Consider the following 21,000-nt stretch of genomic DNA (forward strand, 5'->3'; position numbering starts at 1 on the left):
TGAAAGATTATCTGTGGAATATTACTGCCTCAGCATTTGCCTAAGTGATCCAAGGAAACCACAGAAAAACTTGGACCAAGGCAGACGGACCCGGAATCGAACCGGCGTCCTCCCGAATGCTAAGCAATTCCTTCATAAAACCATATGAGTAAACTTCTATTTATTCTTCTTCTATTTCATTTGAGTACCTACAAGGTGTATTCAGGAAGATTTTGCCAAATGCTGTGGACATCGACAATATAGGGTAAATATGTACGTTTGTAATCAACTGGAATTTTTCCTATCTTACAAATGTGATTAACTAGTTTTGCAGCATAGCATTCTTTTTATTAACTAGCTTTTTTGTTTTTAATTTAACATTACTATATTTTAAATTTTACTCTTATCATACGGAGTTTCTTTGTTTGCCTGTTGATGGCAATGGCGAATTGTCTTGACTGTACACTGTCGTGATGTGATGTGCAAAGGGTAATTGAAAATGCGAACATATTGCTTCCTCTTGTTCGAAACAAAAAGAAAGGTTATTAACATGTAACCGAATTTTTAAATATTGTGCGTTCCACAATAATTACAGACATCTTTTAACAGAAAACAAAGTAGGCAATAAGTATTTAGTTACCTAATTTGTAAAGTATGATAAAGTAGAGAAATCTTGTTAAGAACATCATAAATAGGTAAGAAAACAAAATAACACAAAAACAAGAAAAAAACAACAGTTTAAAGTTTAAACTAACCATCTGTAACCTTTTGACCCACATGCTTTAAAACATTCCCTTCTATCCCAACTATACCTACGTCTTACTGTTGTAATAATTAAAGTCGTCTCCCGTCAGTTCTACATATTGTAAATGTAAATATTTTCATGTAAAACCTGTATAGTGATAAAAACGTCGGGACTGAATAAAAATCTATATCCATATCCCTACCCATTTATCAACAAGTGGAATAGAATGTTTTCTAAAATTTATGCAAAATGTTCAATTTGCTGTCTTGTGATAAGCCTTGACCGCCTATACAGTCCATCAGAATGCATTTGATTAAAAGGAGTGCAAATATGAATCATTAATTCTTCTCCGAGCACTGTAGTCGACCATCGTCAGAATATGAATCGAATCCGAAATAAGTCATATTATTAGAAGAAAGTGAAAGAATAGCAACAGAAGTTAGAACTAAAGTAATGGGTTGAGATCGCTAGAAAACAATAATTTAGGAACTAATCCAATATCCGCGAATCACGCTAATTAAGAAACTGTGAAGCAATCAAAAAATAAAAGCGAGCCCCTCCGTCTAAAGCTATGAACTATAAAAAGTTGTCGTACTAATACAGAGTTGCATTTTGAAACAGTCATAAATCATAATGTATTCGGGTATATTTGCAAAATTAAGTACAAACTAGGGAAATTTGTTTGTGAAAGATGTTGCCGTCCAAGTGCTGGCCTCCCATGCGTGCCCTATTCTCTAAACAACTCCAGAAATTAGTGAACACACTGCAAAAAGATTCCGATGGAATAGCTGTAATTTTATCACCAATTGCAATTGATTTAAGATTGCAGAAATGTCGTCGTAGACCTTCGATTTAAAGTAACCCCATAATAAAATATCCATTGGGTTTAAATGGGGAATAATTGGCGTTGCCATTGTTTGATAGATAGTATAGTATAACCTTCCCTGGAAACATCCTGGACAGATAAGCAGTGTAAGAAGTCGCCTCATCATACTGAAACCAATTGTTTCGGTTAAATCCGTCAAACGCCCAATTCTGCATGAAGAAAATGGATGAACATTGCTCTATAACACTCATCATTCATCACAGTGACTGTTTCATCTCCAAGAAAGAAGGGACCAAGAATGAATGCGGACATTGCCGCCCATTTCTCGCGTTGTCAGCTAAACGGCTCCATCAGTGTTCTCATCGGAGGAGAAAGAATGCACGACCATCGGCGGGCACTATTCTGAATCGGTAAATCATTTGTAATGATATGCTTTTTATTTTGGTGTACATTCGACTTATACACGGTGTTTCTAAAATAAGTAACAACCTTGCAGGAGATGATAGGCAAATCTAATTCCGGCACTGGACAGAAACGCAACAATGCAACGCCGTATTCAATCGACTTGTAACTGCCCACGTAGGAACTGTCAGACTTGATGATCGGGTGAACTTTGGCACAATACACGGATGGCACCATACGTGTTGAATTAGATACAGAGTGATTCAAGATCTATTTTACAAACAACTGCGGTTAGTTAGTTATTTGTTCTTTTAACGTTCTAACTGCCCGAACCATATCACCGCCAAGGAGATGAAATTCTTGCTTTCATATAAGACAAAGTAGTACACGCGAAATAGCACGTAGTGTCGGCTCCTCTTGTGTTACAGTATGACAAATGTTAAAGGAGCAGTTGCTTTATCCTTATCATTTTGAGCAAATACAAGCCTTGCAGGAATGGATTTGTATCAGTGGTTTCGACACGAAAACACTGCAGAGGACGATTGTTTTTATACTGTTGTTTATGGATAAATGTTCTGATAGTCTTAATGTTGATGTGACTGCCAAACCTTTTTGGCTCGATTCAGAAATAATTTTGCCTGTCTTCTAGAACGGGATTTTTCGAACAATTTTATAGTGCACGGATGTGTGCGTATGTGTGTGTACAGTTTAAGAATGGTAACGCGCCTTGACAATACCTCGAGGGTAACGGGGAAGTTTATCTTTATAAGAAATTTAATCCTTTTTGTTTCTCTTGTACTCACATGCCGTTATTAATTAATTTATACCATGACAGGCATCTAAACATTATGTGTAATAGTATCATAGTTTTGTTGATCGTTGTACCTTCTGAGTTCTTAAATCAACTCGGTGCATAGATACAGATCTATGTTACCAATTCACGCCGAGGACCTACTTCGGATTGTAACTTGTGTTTTTTTTTTTTCATTTTTTTGATATGTTAATCACGCTGGTGTACTCACCATGCGATTCCCTATTGCATCTAGTTGACACCCTCCAAAGATGGCTATTTATTTCAGAAACACACTGTATGGTTTGTACCCAAAATTTGTGTTTTATTCTGTTATTGGTGTGATGTTATCTATTCATATAGAAGTCATCTATTCATATAATAAATGTATCAGATTGTATGTTTTGTATTTTTTATCTTTAGGTTATTCATGTTATTTAATGTGTTGTAGAGATTTCGAACACTATAAGCGGGTCTCGGTTATTACTTTTTCACTTGTCAACATATAAAAATACATACCGATATAGAAAAACTAAAACAAAACTAGAAGAAACGTGAATATATTAAAAAATACTATGCATTTAAAAGTTTGATAAATTTTATTACGTAGATAACTATTTTCAGTGAATTTTGTGTTTTTAAATTCCGGAACACAAAAGAAAAAAAGGAACCCTTATAGAATCACTTCGTTGTTCGTCTGTAAAGACCATTTTCCTGAAGAACGCATATAGGTATCACGTTGAATTTAATACGAAATAGTAGGGTCTGCAATACTTTAAAGCTATGAAAAAATTAAACCTCTGAATCAACGCAATCAAGAGATACCTACGGCCCTTTACCGCTTATTTTGACACTCGCAAGAAAATCAAAGCCCGTAGGGTACTTACCGTTAACCTAGAATTATGTTTAGCAAGAAGTAATGTCTTATAGCTCAAGTAAAGGGAAAAATCGAATACAGTAAATTTGTTGTTATATCACAAAAAAACGGTGCGAGCATGTATTAGTCTACACGCATAAAAAGTGAAACTTCTTTAGATTGTATATTATAGCAGTATTTAAAAAAATGGCCTAAACTATTAAATCTTAACTAGAATTATACTGAGTAGGATGGAAAAAAGGGTGGAAGAACTATTAGGGGAAAATCAATTTGGGTTTAGAAGAAATAGAGGAACGCGGGAGATCATTCTAGCTTTACGGGTAACAATAGAGAAAACGATAGAAAAAGGAAAGAGTGAGTACATAGGATTTGTAGATTTAGAAAAAGTTTTTGACAATATTAAATGGGACAAGATATTAAATATATTTAAAAATGTAGGGATGAGTTACGAAGATAGAAGAGTGATACTTAGTTGGTATAAAGAGCAACAGGCAGTTATAGAGCTGGAGCAACAACGTAGAAAAGTAAATATTAGGAAGGGAGTCAAACAAGTATGCACACTGTCACCACTACTTTTTAATCGGTACACGGAAGGCGCAATTAACATCATTAAGGACATAGATAGATATACAGGGGTAAAAGATTAGTATGCTCGGATTTGCAGATGATATAGCAGTATTAGCATCCAGCAAGGAGGCGTTAGAGATAGCTTTAAATAAAATGGAAGCGGCATTGACCAAACAGTATTGTATGAAAATAAATAAAAGTAAAACAAAACTGGTATGCAAGAGAAGGAAAAGCAGGGAAAAAACGAATATAACGATAGCAGACGAAAAAATAGAAAAAGTGGCTGCTTTTAGATATCTAGGAAGTCAGATAAATCAGGACGGAAGGAGTAGTAGGAATGTAAAGTAAAGGATAGTGCAAGGTCGAGTCGCCTTAAATATAAAGAAGTCACATTGGAAAAAGATTGTTAAAGGTTTGTGTTTGGAGTGCGACGCTGTATGGGTGCAAAACATAGAAGTGGGGGCGGCGGAAAAGAAAAGATTAGAAGCATTCGAAATGTATTTGAAAAATATTGAAGATTTCGTAGATAGAGAAGGTTAGAAATGAAGAAGGACTCTGTAGAAGTCAATAAAAACTAGATCTGGTCAAAGACATATTAAAAGCAGAAACAGGAGTTAATAAGAATAGAAGTAGACCTAGATTAAATTACTATTTGCAAATAAATAAGGATGTGAGACGTTCTAATTTTAGGGAAATGCGAAGATTAGCTCAGGATAGAAAGGAGTGGAGGTGCGTGTCCAACCAGTCTTAGAACTGACGGTCTCATGATGAGAGTAACGTTGCTTTTCAGAGAATATTTATCCAAAGATTAACAGTTTCCATTCTAGTTAGTTTCAATTTCCATTTGATAGCAAGTAACTGTAACAGATATTTTCATCCAGCGATTGCCTACACTATGACTATATGTCATGTACATACCGCCATCGGATTTTGCAATCCGTTATGCTGTAATTAACATAAAATTACAATTATTTTATTTAGTATGCGTGTACAGATGTACGGGCACATTAAATAACTGTTTTCAGGTTTGAAGTGCAAAATGTGCGTGATAAGTACAAAACGGTCCTGTGAACTACTTTTAGAATTCACTGCGTCTGAACATGTAATGATGGCACTGTTGCTTTTTTACTGGGCATTAAATAGGTCGCATGTCGCATGTCGCATGTTTGCTCCCCTCTACGAGCCCGCTGAGAACTGCTCGTCTGATAATATGAATTATAAAAATATATAACGCATTTCCCAATAATACTGAACCTTTATTACAAATCAAAAAAGAAAAGCTGTCAATTTAAACATCTAATCTACTACCAATATTTTTATAAGTTTCGAATTTATTATAAGATCATTTAAGAAATGCTAAAATGTATTATTATTTAAATGATTGTAAATCATTAATTTTCAAGGCAATTATTTAAAGTCCAACAACAATGTGGTTAAAAAATATATGTATTCGGTCTCTGTGTAATACACAGTGGTTTTTAATTGTAACTCACCCGCTGAAAGACCAATTACGCCCAGCCACCCTGTTACTTGCAAAGGGTGAAGTGGTAATTGTAGCCCGTGTTCTCGTCTAATACGATTACTATCGGGGCCACCGTTTCCAGCATTTATCATTATCATGGTTTTTGTAGCTTTTTACAGCACCGTTATCATCACTACTTACAACAGGAGCACTGTAAGGGGCCATGGTACGCGATACACTGTCAACACGAATCCTTCAGGACAATGATACTAACTCCTGCGACGTCGCAACTGTAGAGCGCCCGCGCATCTTGCGTTCGTTGCTATAGATAATGATATCAACAAAGGACAATTTAAGAATTTGTAGTGCATTTTCGTACATAATAAAAACCACACTGCAAATTGGTTATTATCAAACAGAGATAATAAATAAATTGCAAAAGTTTCTGTTATGTAGGCACGTTTTTCCTAACATTTCTTACAAAAATTCACATTTCACAATTAAGTTAATTTGGTTTTGGGCATGTTTATACTACATGCCTGCAGACACTCCTCGAAAAACGTGATTCGTGTCCTATTTTTGATTTATTGTGTGCCGCATGCGGGACTCTCTCATCGCACATTAGTCATGAATGTTTTCTGCAAAAATGGCCCAAATTTCGAAGGAAATACAAACAGCATAACATTGTATATATATATTTTTTAAGTAAATTCATCGGCATAAGGTCTTCTTATTTTTTTTTAAATAGGGAAGAACTTTTGCATTTGTTGGCTTTTTATTGTTCTAGTAAAATATCGGTAAAATTCTAATGTCTATAAAAAGAAATATTTCGTTTAAATCTCATTCTCTGGAAGTATATCAGAATGATTTCAAAAGGAAATTCAACTGGTGCATCCTCCTGGCCCAAGCAATAGAAAGAGCAATTTTTTTATCGGAAGTACCCTTGAAGTCGACAAAAACTTATGGGTGTTTTCATTTCGACTAGCTACTACTGACCGGGATGTCCCACCAGACTACACCGACAGGTAGGGCGGAAGGCTCTCTTTTTAGGAATTGTCGGAATGGGTGGGTGGTGATTGAAGTGAGAAAAATGTGACGGACGAAATGAAAACAGAAAAGAGGAAATATTACTGGCACAACATTTACTAAGTGACCCAACGAAACCATAAAGAAACATAGACCAGGACAAACGTACCGAGAATCGGACCGGTGTCCTCCCGAATGGTTAAACCTTTCGATCATGCCGCTCTGTCCTTAAAGTTGTTTCAGTCCGTTTTTGTACCATCGGGTTGATGGTAGGGATATGTGGTCGACAGCGGGTCAATGCGATATAGTTAAATCGTAAGGGGAAAACCTTTTAATTTTGCCAGCTACACTGTGAAAAGAGTTTAATTATAGTAACACAGACTTAGTAATAGTTACCAAATCGTCTAATTGAATACGGTGAACTAAATATTTAGTTCCTGTAACAAAATCTCATAATTGGGGTATTGTTTTGAGTCAAATTTCAATTTAGCAATAATAACCAAATCTTTTTGCTGTAGGAAATTGATATTTTTAATCAAATAATTCATAAATTCAACGAAACAATTATAACCATGACTCAATATTATATAGGATTCAGCCAATTCAACTATATTTTTCATGAAAATAAAATAAAATTGAAATAAAATAATTTGAAGTGGTCTGTATTCTATCGAAACTGCCAGACGCGGATCGCATACGTAATCCTAAAATGTAGCATCGTGCTACAGATGGCGTTCACTGCGCCATTTGTAGTATTTTCTAAATTTGAAATAATTATTTTAATACATTAATTGAAATATATATCAATTTAAAAGAATTTATCATACAAGAGTCTATTATTCTAAATTATAGAATACATTTAGTATATGCAATTAATACTCGTTATCGAAAAAATGAAATATATCGCTAAATAAAATAAGATATTATTTGGTTGAAAACGTTTATTTATTGCGAATCTTTCCTACTAATTACAAAATCTCCATTCCCTGAAATATGGATCTTATTAGATCTAACATAACTAGTATCTTTTACTTTAAATAATTTACATTCTGTGAAACAATTTGGTATGACAATTAAATACCCTTTCATGTAATCATCAAACCCAATATAGTTGAAGAATTTGTATATAAAAAATACATCATTTTTACTACTCAAAATTATCCTTGTAATAACTATAAAACAAAGGCCATTCAAACAATCATTACTAAGATATATCGCATAAATAAATCAATTCTTTTACCATACGCTCTGTTTGACTAATTGCAGCTTTATAATTTCGATACTTATCCGGTATTTTTACTTTTGAAATTTCCGATGTATTAATCCGGGATTTTTTTTTGCTCACTGCTTCCACATAATATGTTTGTATACACTCATCAGGAAAAAGGATTACTATTTGATCAGCAATATTGGAATAATTATCATTCGTGACACCCCTGGATGATATGAAACGTTCATACTTGAGAACGTTTGATAATTGTATCACATTAGAAGTATTGTGAAGGAATTATAACATTGCATTCGTAGTTGTTAATTGAAATTATTCCTCACATCTCCAAAATTCTCAAAAATAATTTCAATTAATGGTTACAAATGGAATTAAATTACTAGCTGCTAAATATTTATACCTGAAGGGCCGGGTTGTAAAATTACGTCCTCAATGACTCCCGAAATGGTACTATCTTCAACACTAATCACAGAATTAATGTCGTTCCAATCTTGATATTGGTCTTGGTCTTGTTTATTAGGTCTTGATCTTACTAAATTCTTCTAGTATTGGTCTTTTAGTCTTGCGTGTTAAGTCTTGGTCTTGCTCATTTAATCTAATACGTACTTTTTTTTTTTTAATAATTCTTTTAAGCACAAAGTTTTCTTTTTACCGACACAATAATTATCTTAAATTTTGAAATTTTCTGTCATACATGCAACTTACCCTTCCTTCTGTAAATAAATTGACCCTTCCTCAAACCCCTAAATTGACCGTTTAGTGAATAAAATACTAGAAGGTACTTAAAAGAAGGAACAAAGATCTCTTTTTTAAAACAATGGTAAAGTTTCTTCTTTTTATATGTAGTATTAAAATCTAGTTAAGCAAAATGAAAATTAAAAATACTAAAAATGTTGTGATTCAAGAAAAAAATAGTTTAACTCATAAATCCACCGTATGTAATAATTTTCCGTTTAGTCTTGCGTATTTAGCCTTGGTCTTGCATATTCGGTTTTGATTTTAGTCTTGGGCTTGTTCGTTCTGTCATGGTCTTGGTATTGCTAATATAAATACAATATTGGTCTTGATTTTCGCAAAATCGAAACCAAAACTGCAAGACCAGAACCAGTTGATATAACCTAACCTAACCTAACTAGAACTCGTAACTGATGACCGAGCTAGATCAATTCTAACTAGTTCTCATAACTGATGACCGAGTTAAGCCAATTCTGACTAGATCTCTTAAATGATGGCCGAGCGAAGCCAATTCTGACTAGATCTCGTAACTGATGACCGAGCTAAGCCAGATCTGACTAAATGTCGTAACCGATAACCGAGCTAATCAACAATATACAACTCCCTACAATAAGCCTCCCTCTTCCCTGCCAGGGTAGGTGGAATGTTGGAGACTGATTTTACCATGGATCTTGTGGGACTTTTATACTGAAATTGGTTACCCTTTCCTCTGATGGAATCACGCTTTGTGCGAGTTACGAACTTGACGCAAACATGCACGATTTTAGATGGGGATTGTCTTTGCGTTACTTTACCAATTGGCAAAAAAGTAATTTTTTTAAAATTATAAAACGTTATTCTGAATTCGTATTACCTATTCCAATATTTAAGAATCAAATTGCTTAATAAAAATCTAGACCAATGAAAAACTGTTCATCTGCTAAAGTAAAAACAAAATAACAAGAACGTATACTTACATACCTATGTACATTAATCAGAAAAAAAATAATAAATGAGTCATTGACCAATTCTTTTAAATTTTGTAATACCCGGTACGGGTGGTTACACTACCCTCCAACCCATGCTCAGCAACCTAGAAGCAGACAGCTCTACAACCTCCAGTCGTAGACCGCTTGACAATCATTCATCGCCAGGTTAAAATATTTTTTCTTTCAGGTAAAACAGCATCATTCCATCCGATTAATAGGTAAGAAAAACCATTTCTCTCTTTTTCTCTTTTTTGTTTTCTAACTAATCAACAACCCTATGGAACAGAGTACGCAATATTACTCTGAATTTACACACCACCCATCTAACCTAACCTAACCTAACCTAACTTCTTTTTTTTTATCTAACCTAACCTTACTTTTTCTTTTTTTTTTCTCCGTCAACCAGCATGTTACTACAATACTTTCACTCTCGTTCGTTAGTCATTCTAGAAATGACTATCCCCAAGAGCCCCGCACAGTTAGAGGAACTTTTTACTGCGAATGCTATCGGCTTATCGAGCAAAGTTCAAACCAAGCTCACTATGTTAAACAATCATCATCCTTCTACAATCAGTAGATGCAACCGCAATCCCATGTCCGAGGACACAGTGCCTAGCACTTTATCCGCCCCCCCCCCTCTCAAGCTCAATTAACAGAACGAGAACCACCAATAGTCCCCACTGTCAGCTTTACTGAAGAAACATCAATCTACCCCAATTCATTTGACGATTTTCGTTGCTCATGGTCACATTCTCTAGAAGTGAAAACTCAGAGGCGGCGGTGTAGCCATCCTCCATTAGAAATACATTGGTCAGAAACTCCATTGAAGCAGTTGGCACTGAAGTCTCACTTACATCTGGCCACTTCAAAATCGTTTTCCCATCTGAACAAAATGTTTCTGCTAGCCCCCTCCTTCTCACCCCTCATGTCTCGACCATCACCGCATACGATCTCAATCCCAATCACACCTCCTGGGGCTGCTGACAAACTAATAAAAAAGACATCTCCCTTCTTGTGAAAGCTCTCGACTTCAGCCTCATAGTTAAAGCGCTCCCTGACCTTTTAACCCCCATCAATCTTTCCCACATTTGTGACATCTTCGTCTCAAAAAATGTCACTTATCCGCCGATCAAACCGTTCTCGACGCTCTAAACTCCGACCACCTTCCAGCCCTAATCGAAGTCGGCCGCCGAGCCCTCAACCCCCCAAAAGTAACAACTTTGCTAGACTGGCTATATCTCCGCTACACTTTCGAAACACCCTCCTTCAAGTTTACTTCATTTCGTACAATAGCAGAACTTGACGAAGCTGTTATAATCTCCCTTCAAACGAGATTACTAGCGTCATCAAGCTCTTCACGGCCTCCCCGCAGACATTCTTGCCCTCGTCAAAAGAAAAATCAAAACCCACCATATGTGGCAAAAACACCGTGATCTGGAACACCGGGCGGAGCTAAACGCCCTTCAACGAGAATTTATAACCTGCCTCACCGAATTCCGCAGCGCCACCTTGACGACTCCATCGCTCAGGCAGAAACAGACCCCGAATAAACTGGGAAAATGATCCGCTCTCATTAAGCATTGGATTCATGTAATTTTAGAAAAAAAGCAATAACTTCTTCGATGCCGCGCTTTGGCGAATTGCGAAAGTCGGGGATTCGAATTCTCGTCCCACTTGTATAGATTGACCACAGATTTAGCGTTCACTGCTCCCATAAATCTACGTGGTAGTGACGAGCAACTCGGCGCTCGGAATCAGTATCTGATTGCGTTGGCGAACTCTCGGTGCAATCCCTTTGTCGACTCCTGCATAAGTCTATTGTCGATACAGGAAGTCGAAACCCCCACAAGAACTTTCCCTCCACTGTCCTGGACAGAAAGGGAAGTAAACGATACTTTCTTGATAGTAGCGTAGGTGCGAACTGATCTGCCTAGGTTAGTAGAATGGCAAGGATGTTTGCTAGAAGATGATCAGTGGTCGTCGGAATCGATTTTTACAGAGAAGACAGGTTTCAAACATTGGATGAATATGACTTTTTCCATCCCATTGACGTGGATGATGAAGACACGGTCATCAACTCTTCTAATGATCTTGTGCGGACTAGAATAAGGTGTCTCTAAAGAATGTTGAGTAAGTGAATAAATTCCTCAAAATGAAGGGTCTGAATTTGGTATGATGTGCTGTGGTAGCAGGCCTCTCTCTTCTAATGTACAGTCTAAACTTTTCCAAGAAAAGGTAGGATCAGCTGACTTGTCTGTATCCAAGAACTCGCCAAGAATACGAATCTTTGTTCCAAACATGAATTGGCTTGGTGACGCATTGACATCTTCCTTGAAGCAAGTGTGAATACCCAAAAACGGACTTAAGAGCTCTTTGCCAACACTCCATTTAATAGTCGTAATCGTGGGAGAGGTAGGAAACTGTGCAACGCAATAATTGAAAAAGGCAAATGTGATGGTATTGGCTTCGATGTTGGATAGAGGCACTGCAACAAGCCAATGGGGAAACAGACTATCATGGTCACACAATAGCTAAGACCGTTGACCTCTTGAAGCTCTATGATGTCAAGATGTACGTGATCAAAGCAATTGTCTGGGGCGTTGATGTGTTGCGGGCCAATTTGATTGTGTTTTTGAACCTTGCATGCATTTTCTGGACCATTATTGGGCATTTTGTTTGATCTCAGCCCAAACGAACTTCTCCTTTAACTGACAGGTTTTTATACAGCCATTGCGATGAGAAGGACAGTGAAAGAAGTTGAAAAACCTACTTACAACAAGCTTAGGTAAGTGCGATCGAACCTTACCAAGCCAATTCAGTGATGTCAGTGTCGGAACAAGTGGTAAGTCTGAAGATATGGGCTATGATCAGTAGATTAGCAAGGTCAACAAGGGGTGTAAGACCTCCGCCCCCTCTCCTGCTGTGGGCGAATAGAATTTCTACGCTCGATCTTTAGTTAAACCACATCCATTTTGCAGTACATGTTTTAATTTTTTTATCCGCTTGTACGAGCGCGCCGCTTTCTCTACGTGTGCTCCCCTCAAAATGAAGTCAAGCCTGAGGAGGATAAATGTTCTTGTGGTATCTAGCTTTTACCACGGTATTAAATTTGGAGTCACTAACCAGTTCCACATTCCTTGTCAGTTTCAATTGTTGTTGTTGTTGACTTTTGTTTTACTTGAAAACCTGTAGGGATGCCTAGGTGTTGGTAAGCTTCATCCTCCTTCAAGAACTTTAAAGAAACATTGTTTAAGTCGAATTCTGTAGCAGCCGGTTGGTATTTGTCTTCCGATAAGGTGATGTGTAGGGTGGCACACTTGCAGGGGTGAAATTCAGAAAGATGTCGTTGGCCTCGATGTTAATTGCGATCAGCATTTAATGAAACTAGCTGGATGGTCTTGTCTGACTCCTGAGGGTACACTGATGTCTGGAGTGAGGCCTGGCTCGATATGCATCTCTTATCCATATTCCCTATGTTTGCTGATATATTGTATATCAGCTGATACTTTGCATCCTTGTGTTGCAGCTGATATGGTTTCGTATGGGATGGAGCCGAAGGCATCTGTTAGATCTAGCCAGGCCACAGTGACTTCCTGTTTCCTTCGCTTGGTATTGTCTAGCACCTCAACTAGGATAAAATTGTGTTCATGGCAGCCCTCTTAGTTCAGGAACCCCCTTTAAAGATTACTATATTTGATATCATCGGGGCCAAGGGCACTATTTGTCATTCTTTTTAGCCATTGCGAGACTTCTGTATTAGTAAATGGGCTGGAGATTGCTTCTGCTCGGTTATGTTCTTTGAATTTGTACTTTAAATTTATTCAATCTATCCATCATTTTAAAACTATTGATAGTAGTCATTCCTATTGCTTCCCTTGATAAGGATATCACATATATAACAAAATGTGTTAGGGACGCCCTCAGTATATAATTGTTTTCTGGAAAATTGCTGGTGCATTTGCTAGACTGAAGTCCACGCAGTCTCAAACCATTATTTTTTTCTTACTGAAAGATATGGGGAAGCGTGTTCTAAATGAGTTTTTTAAATCTTTTAATATTGACTCCACAATATCCAGCTTGGCGAATGACAACTTGTACGCCTCGTAAAAATTAGGGGAAGATGAATTTAAGAATTATCTCGGCTTTAACTCCAACTATGGAGGTGTATGAAATTCACTTCCGGTTTCCATTTTGTTTGGCATTCAGTTTAACTATTAGACTCTACGCATAGGTATTTATTTTTTCAAGACTGGTTGAACGCTTACAAAAAATAAAACAACTGGTAGATTACTTTTGTAAAACTTTATTTACATTATAAAAGTATTACACTAAATGGATGACCAACAGACAAGACAATAAACATAGACTACGCTATAGACATAGATAACAGATACACAAAGGGTAATAAAAAGGGCTATAGACAAGACCATCGACGTTTACTAATGGACATGCCTTAGCGCTCAGAATTGTGGTACAACAAAAGAAAGAGATGGAACGAAGTTTCGGACAATATCTATCTCTTTCACGATAGTGCGTAAGCGTGTCATGCAAGAGATAGCATTAGTCCGAAACCATACGCCATCTCCCTCACTTTTCGAGCCAAGAAATTATTACAAGGACATACGGCTAAGGCACGTCCATTATATATGTCTATGGACAAGACTAATGAACGACCATGGACCTGATAACTATTACTACTATAGATACTAAGGTTAACTATTTCATCAACGTTTACTAATGGACATGCCTTAGCGGTCAGAATTGTGGTACAACAAAAGAAAGAGATGGAATGACGTTTCGGACAATATCCATCTCTCTCACGATAGTGCGTAAGCGTGTCATGAAAGAGATAGCGTTAGTCCGAAACCATATGCTATCTCCTTCACTTTTTGAGCCAAGAAATTACTACGACATGCGGCTAAGGCACGTCCATTAATATATGTCTATGAACTATTTCTATAATTCTATAAATACTTCTACTAACATAGATATGTGATGTTCACCATCGACGTTTACTAATGGATGCNTAGTTCTCATAACTGATGACCGAGTTAAGCCAATTCTGACTAGATCTCTTAAATGATGGCCGAGCGAAGCCAATTCTGACTAGATCTCGTAACTGATGACCGAGCTAAGCTAATTCTGACTAGATCTCGTAACTAATGGCCGAGCGAAGCCAATTCTGACTAGATCTCGTAACTGATGACCGAGCTAAGCCAGATCTGACTAAATGTCGTAACCGATAACCGAGCTAATCAACAATATACAACTCCCTACAATAAGCCTCCCTCTTCCCTGCCAGGGTAGGTGGAATGTTGGAGACTGATTTTACCATGGATCTTGTGGGACTTTTATACTGAAATTGGTTACCCTTTCCTCTGATGGAATCACGCTTTGTGCGAGTTACGAACTTGACGCAAACATGCACGATTTTAGATGGGGATTGTCTTTGCGTTACTTTACCAATTGGCAAAAAAGTAATTTTTTTAAAATTATAAAACGTTATTCTGAATTCGTATTACCTATTCCAATATTTAAGAATCAAATTGCTTAATAAAAATCTAGACCAATGAAAAACTGTTCATCTGCTAAAGTAAAAACAAAATAACAAGAACGTATACTTACATACCTATGTACATTAATCAGAAAAAAAATAATAAATGAGTCATTGACCAATTCTTTTAAATTTTGTAATACCCGGTACGGGTGGTTACACTACCCTCCAACCCATGCTCAGCAACCTAGAAGCAGACAGCTCTACAACCTCCAGTCGTAGACCGCTTGACAATCATTCATCGCCAGGTTAAAATATTTTTTCTTTCAGGTAAAACAGCATCATTCCATCCGATTAATAGGTAAGAAAAACCATTTCTCTCTTTTTCTCTTTTTTGTTTTCTAACTAATCAACAACCCTATGGAACAGAGTACGCAATATTACTCTGAATTTACACACCACCCATCTAACCTAACCTAACCTAACCTAACTTCTTTTTTTTTATCTAACCTAACCTTACTTTTTCTTTTTTTTTTCTCCGTCAACCAGCATGTTACTACAATACTTTCACTCTCGTTCGTTAGTCATTCTAGAAATGACTATCCCCAAGAGCCCCGCACAGTTAGAGGAACTTTTTACTGCGAATGCTATCGGCTTATCGAGCAAAGTTCAAACCAAGCTCACTATGTTAAACAATCATCATCCTTCTACAATCAGTAGATGCAACCGCAATCCCATGTCCGAGGACACAGTGCCTAGCACTTTATCCGCCCCCCCCCCTCTCAAGCTCAATTAACAGAACGAGAACCACCAATAGTCCCCACTGTCAGCTTTACTGAAGAAACATCAATCTACCCCAATTCATTTGACGATTTTCGTTGCTCATGGTCACATTCTCTAGAAGTGAAAACTCAGAGGCGGCGGTGTAGCCATCCTCCATTAGAAATACATTGGTCAGAAACTCCATTGAAGCAGTTGGCACTGAAGTCTCACTTACATCTGGCCACTTCAAAATCGTTTTCCCATCTGAACAAAATGTTTCTGCTAGCCCCCTCCTTCTCACCCCTCATGTCTCGACCATCACCGCATACGATCTCAATCCCAATCACACCTCCTGGGGCTGCTGACAAACTAATAAAAAAGACATCTCCCTTCTTGTGAAAGCTCTCGACTTCAGCCTCATAGTTAAAGCGCTCCCTGACCTTTTAACCCCCATCAATCTTTCCCACATTTGTGACATCTTCGTCTCAAAAAATGTCACTTATCCGCCGATCAAACCGTTCTCGACGCTCTAAACTCCGACCACCTTCCAGCCCTAATCGAAGTCGGCCGCCGAGCCCTCAACCCCCCAAAAGTAACAACTTTGCTAGACTGGCTATATCTCCGCTACACTTTCGAAACACCCTCCTTCAAGTTTACTTCATTTCGTACAATAGCAGAACTTGACGAAGCTGTTATAATCTCCCTTCAAACGAGATTACTAGCGTCATCAAGCTCTTCACGGCCTCCCCGCAGACATTCTTGCCCTCGTCAAAAGAAAAATCAAAACCCACCATATGTGGCAAAAACACCGTGATCTGGAACACCGGGCGGAGCTAAACGCCCTTCAACGAGAATTTATAACCTGCCTCACCGAATTCCGCAGCGCCACCTTGACGACTCCATCGCTCAGGCAGAAACAGACCCCGAATAAACTGGGAAAATGATCCGCTCTCATTAAGCATTGGATTCATGTAATTTTAGAAAAAAAGCAATAACTTCTTCGATGCCGCGCTTTGGCGAATTGCGAAAGTCGGGGATTCGAATTCTCGTCCCACTTGTATAGATTGACCACAGATTTAGCGTTCACTGCTCCCATAAATCTACGTGGTAGTGACGAGCAACTCGGCGCTCGGAATCAGTATCTGATTGCGTTGGCGAACTCTCGGTGCAATCCCTTTGTCGACTCCTGCATAAGTCTATTGTCGATACAGGAAGTCGAAACCCCCACAAGAACTTTCCCTCCACTGTCCTGGACAGAAAGGGAAGTAAACGATACTTTCTTGATAGTAGCGTAGGTGCGAACTGATCTGCCTAGGTTAGTAGAATGGCAAGGATGTTTGCTAGAAGATGATCAGTGGTCGTCGGAATCGATTTTTACAGAGAAGACAGGTTTCAAACATTGGATGAATATGACTTTTTCCATCCCATTGACGTGGATGATGAAGACACGGTCATCAACTCTTCTAATGATCTTGTGCGGACTAGAATAAGGTGTCTCTAAAGAATGTTGAGTAAGTGAATAAATTCCTCAAAATGAAGGGTCTGAATTTGGTATGATGTGCTGTGGTAGCAGGCCTCTCTCTTCTAATGTACAGTCTAAACTTTTCCAAGAAAAGGTAGGATCAGCTGACTTGTCTGTATCCAAGAACTCGCCAAGAATACGAATCTTTGTTCCAAACATGAATTGGCTTGGTGACGCATTGACATCTTCCTTGAAGCAAGTGTGAATACCCAAAAACGGACTTAAGAGCTCTTTGCCAACACTCCATTTAATAGTCGTAATCGTGGGAGAGGTAGGAAACTGTGCAACGCAATAATTGAAAAAGGCAAATGTGATGGTATTGGCTTCGATGTTGGATAGAGGCACTGCAACAAGCCAATGGGGAAACAGACTATCATGGTCACACAATAGCTAAGACCGTTGACCTCTTGAAGCTCTATGATGTCAAGATGTACGTGATCAAAGCAATTGTCTGGGGCGTTGATGTGTTGCGGGCCAATTTGATTGTGTTTTTGAACCTTGCATGCATTTTCTGGACCATTATTGGGCATTTTGTTTGATCTCAGCCCAAACGAACTTCTCCTTTAACTGACAGGTTTTTATACAGCCATTGCGATGAGAAGGACAGTGAAAGAAGTTGAAAAACCTACTTACAACAAGCTTAGGTAAGTGCGATCGAACCTTACCAAGCCAATTCAGTGATGTCAGTGTCGGAACAAGTGGTAAGTCTGAAGATATGGGCTATGATCAGTAGATTAGCAAGGTCAACAAGGGGTGTAAGACCTCCGCCCCCTCTCCTGCTGTGGGCGAATAGAATTTCTACGCTCGATCTTTAGTTAAACCACATCCATTTTGCAGTACATGTTTTAATTTTTTTATCCGCTTGTACGAGCGCGCCGCTTTCTCTACGTGTGCTCCCCTCAAAATGAAGTCAAGCCTGAGGAGGATAAATGTTCTTGTGGTATCTAGCTTTTACCACGGTATTAAATTTGGAGTCACTAACCAGTTCCACATTCCTTGTCAGTTTCAATTGTTGTTGTTGTTGACTTTTGTTTTACTTGAAAACCTGTAGGGATGCCTAGGTGTTGGTAAGCTTCATCCTCCTTCAAGAACTTTAAAGAAACATTGTTTAAGTCGAATTCTGTAGCAGCCGGTTGGTATTTGTCTTCCGATAAGGTGATGTGTAGGGTGGCACACTTGCAGGGGTGAAATTCAGAAAGATGTCGTTGGCCTCGATGTTAATTGCGATCAGCATTTAATGAAACTAGCTGGATGGTCTTGTCTGACTCCTGAGGGTACACTGATGTCTGGAGTGAGGCCTGGCTCGATATGCATCTCTTATCCATATTCCCTATGTTTGCTGATATATTGTATATCAGCTGATACTTTGCATCCTTGTGTTGCAGCTGATATGGTTTCGTATGGGATGGAGCCGAAGGCATCTGTTAGATCTAGCCAGGCCACAGTGACTTCCTGTTTCCTTCGCTTGGTATTGTCTAGCACCTCAACTAGGATAAAATTGTGTTCATGGCAGCCCTCTTAGTTCAGGAACCCCCTTTAAAGATTACTATATTTGATATCATCGGGGCCAAGGGCACTATTTGTCATTCTTTTTAGCCATTGCGAGACTTCTGTATTAGTAAATGGGCTGGAGATTGCTTCTGCTCGGTTATGTTCTTTGAATTTGTACTTTAAATTTATTCAATCTATCCATCATTTTAAAACTATTGATAGTAGTCATTCCTATTGCTTCCCTTGATAAGGATATCACATATATAACAAAATGTGTTAGGGACGCCCTCAGTATATAATTGTTTTCTGGAAAATTGCTGGTGCATTTGCTAGACTGAAGTCCACGCAGTCTCAAACCATTATTTTTTTCTTACTGAAAGATATGGGGAAGCGTGTTCTAAATGAGTTTTTTAAATCTTTTAATATTGACTCCACAATATCCAGCTTGGCGAATGACAACTTGTACGCCTCGTAAAAATTAGGGGAAGATGAATTTAAGAATTATCTCGGCTTTAACTCCAACTATGGAGGTGTATGAAATTCACTTCCGGTTTCCATTTTGTTTGGCATTCAGTTTAACTATTAGACTCTACGCATAGGTATTTATTTTTTCAAGACTGGTTGAACGCTTACAAAAAATAAAACAACTGGTAGATTACTTTTGTAAAACTTTATTTACATTATAAAAGTATTACACTAAATGGATGACCAACAGACAAGACAATAAACATAGACTACGCTATAGACATAGATAACAGATACACAAAGGGTAATAAAAAGGGCTATAGACAAGACCATCGACGTTTACTAATGGACATGCCTTAGCGCTCAGAATTGTGGTACAACAAAAGAAAGAGATGGAACGAAGTTTCGGACAATATCTATCTCTTTCACGATAGTGCGTAAGCGTGTCATGCAAGAGATAGCATTAGTCCGAAACCATACGCCATCTCCCTCACTTTTCGAGCCAAGAAATTATTACAAGGACATACGGCTAAGGCACGTCCATTATATATGTCTATGGACAAGACTAATGAACGACCATGGACCTGATAACTATTACTACTATAGATACTAAGGTTAACTATTTCATCAACGTTTACTAATGGACATGCCTTAGCGGTCAGAATTGTGGTACAACAAAAGAAAGAGATGGAATGACGTTTCGGACAATATCCATCTCTCTCACGATAGTGCGTAAGCGTGTCATGAAAGAGATAGCGTTAGTCCGAAACCATATGCTATCTCCTTCACTTTTTGAGCCAAGAAATTACTACGACATGCGGCTAAGGCACGTCCATNAATAACAAACAATTTAAAAAAAGTAGCCTAAATAACTCCGGACAACATACTCCTCATACATAGACAAACTTTCATGTCTGTACAGTCTCATAAAAATTCACTCAAAATGGCGTCATCCCTTTTGGCAAGTGTCACTAAGCAGGCTGGTTGGACACTACGAACTAGCGCCAGGGTGTCTGCAGTTTGTTAACATGACAACTCATAGCCAAAATAAATACATAATGTAATTTAAGCTCCTTCCACGCTATTATTACTTTTATTTAACAATTTACTGTCTAAATAACCCTTCTACTATTAATTGGTTAACAATTTATCACTTCTTCGCTCTTTCTATCGCCTCGAACTCTGACTCATACCGATGATTGCTCATGCCCGGGAAAGAAATGGAGAGATTGGGATTGAGGATTGAGTTGGGAAAAAAGGTTGCAGTGTGGGGAGAGAAGGGAGTATTTGGGGAGAACTCAACTAGATCTCGCGACAACTATCGTATATATAGACTTCACGTTTTGAAGAATTTCCCAGTAAGTGGCGTCTGGAAGACTGGCCTTCTTTATCACCAGGTATGTTGGGTTGCCTGCATACATACATGTGACCATCGACGTTTACTAATGGATGCCTTAGCGGTCAGAATTGTCGTACAACAAAAGAAAGTGATGGAACAAAGTTTCGGACAATGTCCATCTCTCTCACGATAGTGCGTAAGCGTGTCATGAAAGAGATAGTACTAGTCCGAAACCATATTCCATCTCCCTCACCTTTCAGGCCAAGAAATTATTACAACGACATACGACTAAGGCACGTCCATTAATATATGTCTATGGGTT

At 38.1% G+C, this 21,000-nt stretch overlaps 1 protein-coding gene across 1 annotated transcript in view; it reads right to left on the minus strand.

Annotated features, from left to right (window-relative positions):
• LOC108735384 overlaps positions 1-5,859 on the minus strand; it is a 37,913-nt gene extending 32,054 nt beyond the window's left edge. Inside the window, exon 1 of the mRNA XM_025977453.1 lies at positions 5,680-5,859. Within this exon, the coding sequence (XP_025833238.1) occupies positions 5,680-5,806 (127 nt within the window). The 5' untranslated portion in view covers positions 5,807-5,859. The remainder of the gene's footprint in view (positions 1-5,679) is intronic.
• Between the last annotated feature and the right edge of the window lie 15,141 nt (positions 5,860-21,000).

This window comes from Agrilus planipennis, unplaced genomic scaffold (assembly GCF_000699045.2).
Source record: "Agrilus planipennis isolate EAB-ADULT unplaced genomic scaffold, Apla_2.0 scaffold27, whole genome shotgun sequence".
In the NCBI taxonomy this organism is placed as follows: domain Eukaryota; kingdom Metazoa; phylum Arthropoda; class Insecta; order Coleoptera; family Buprestidae; genus Agrilus; species Agrilus planipennis.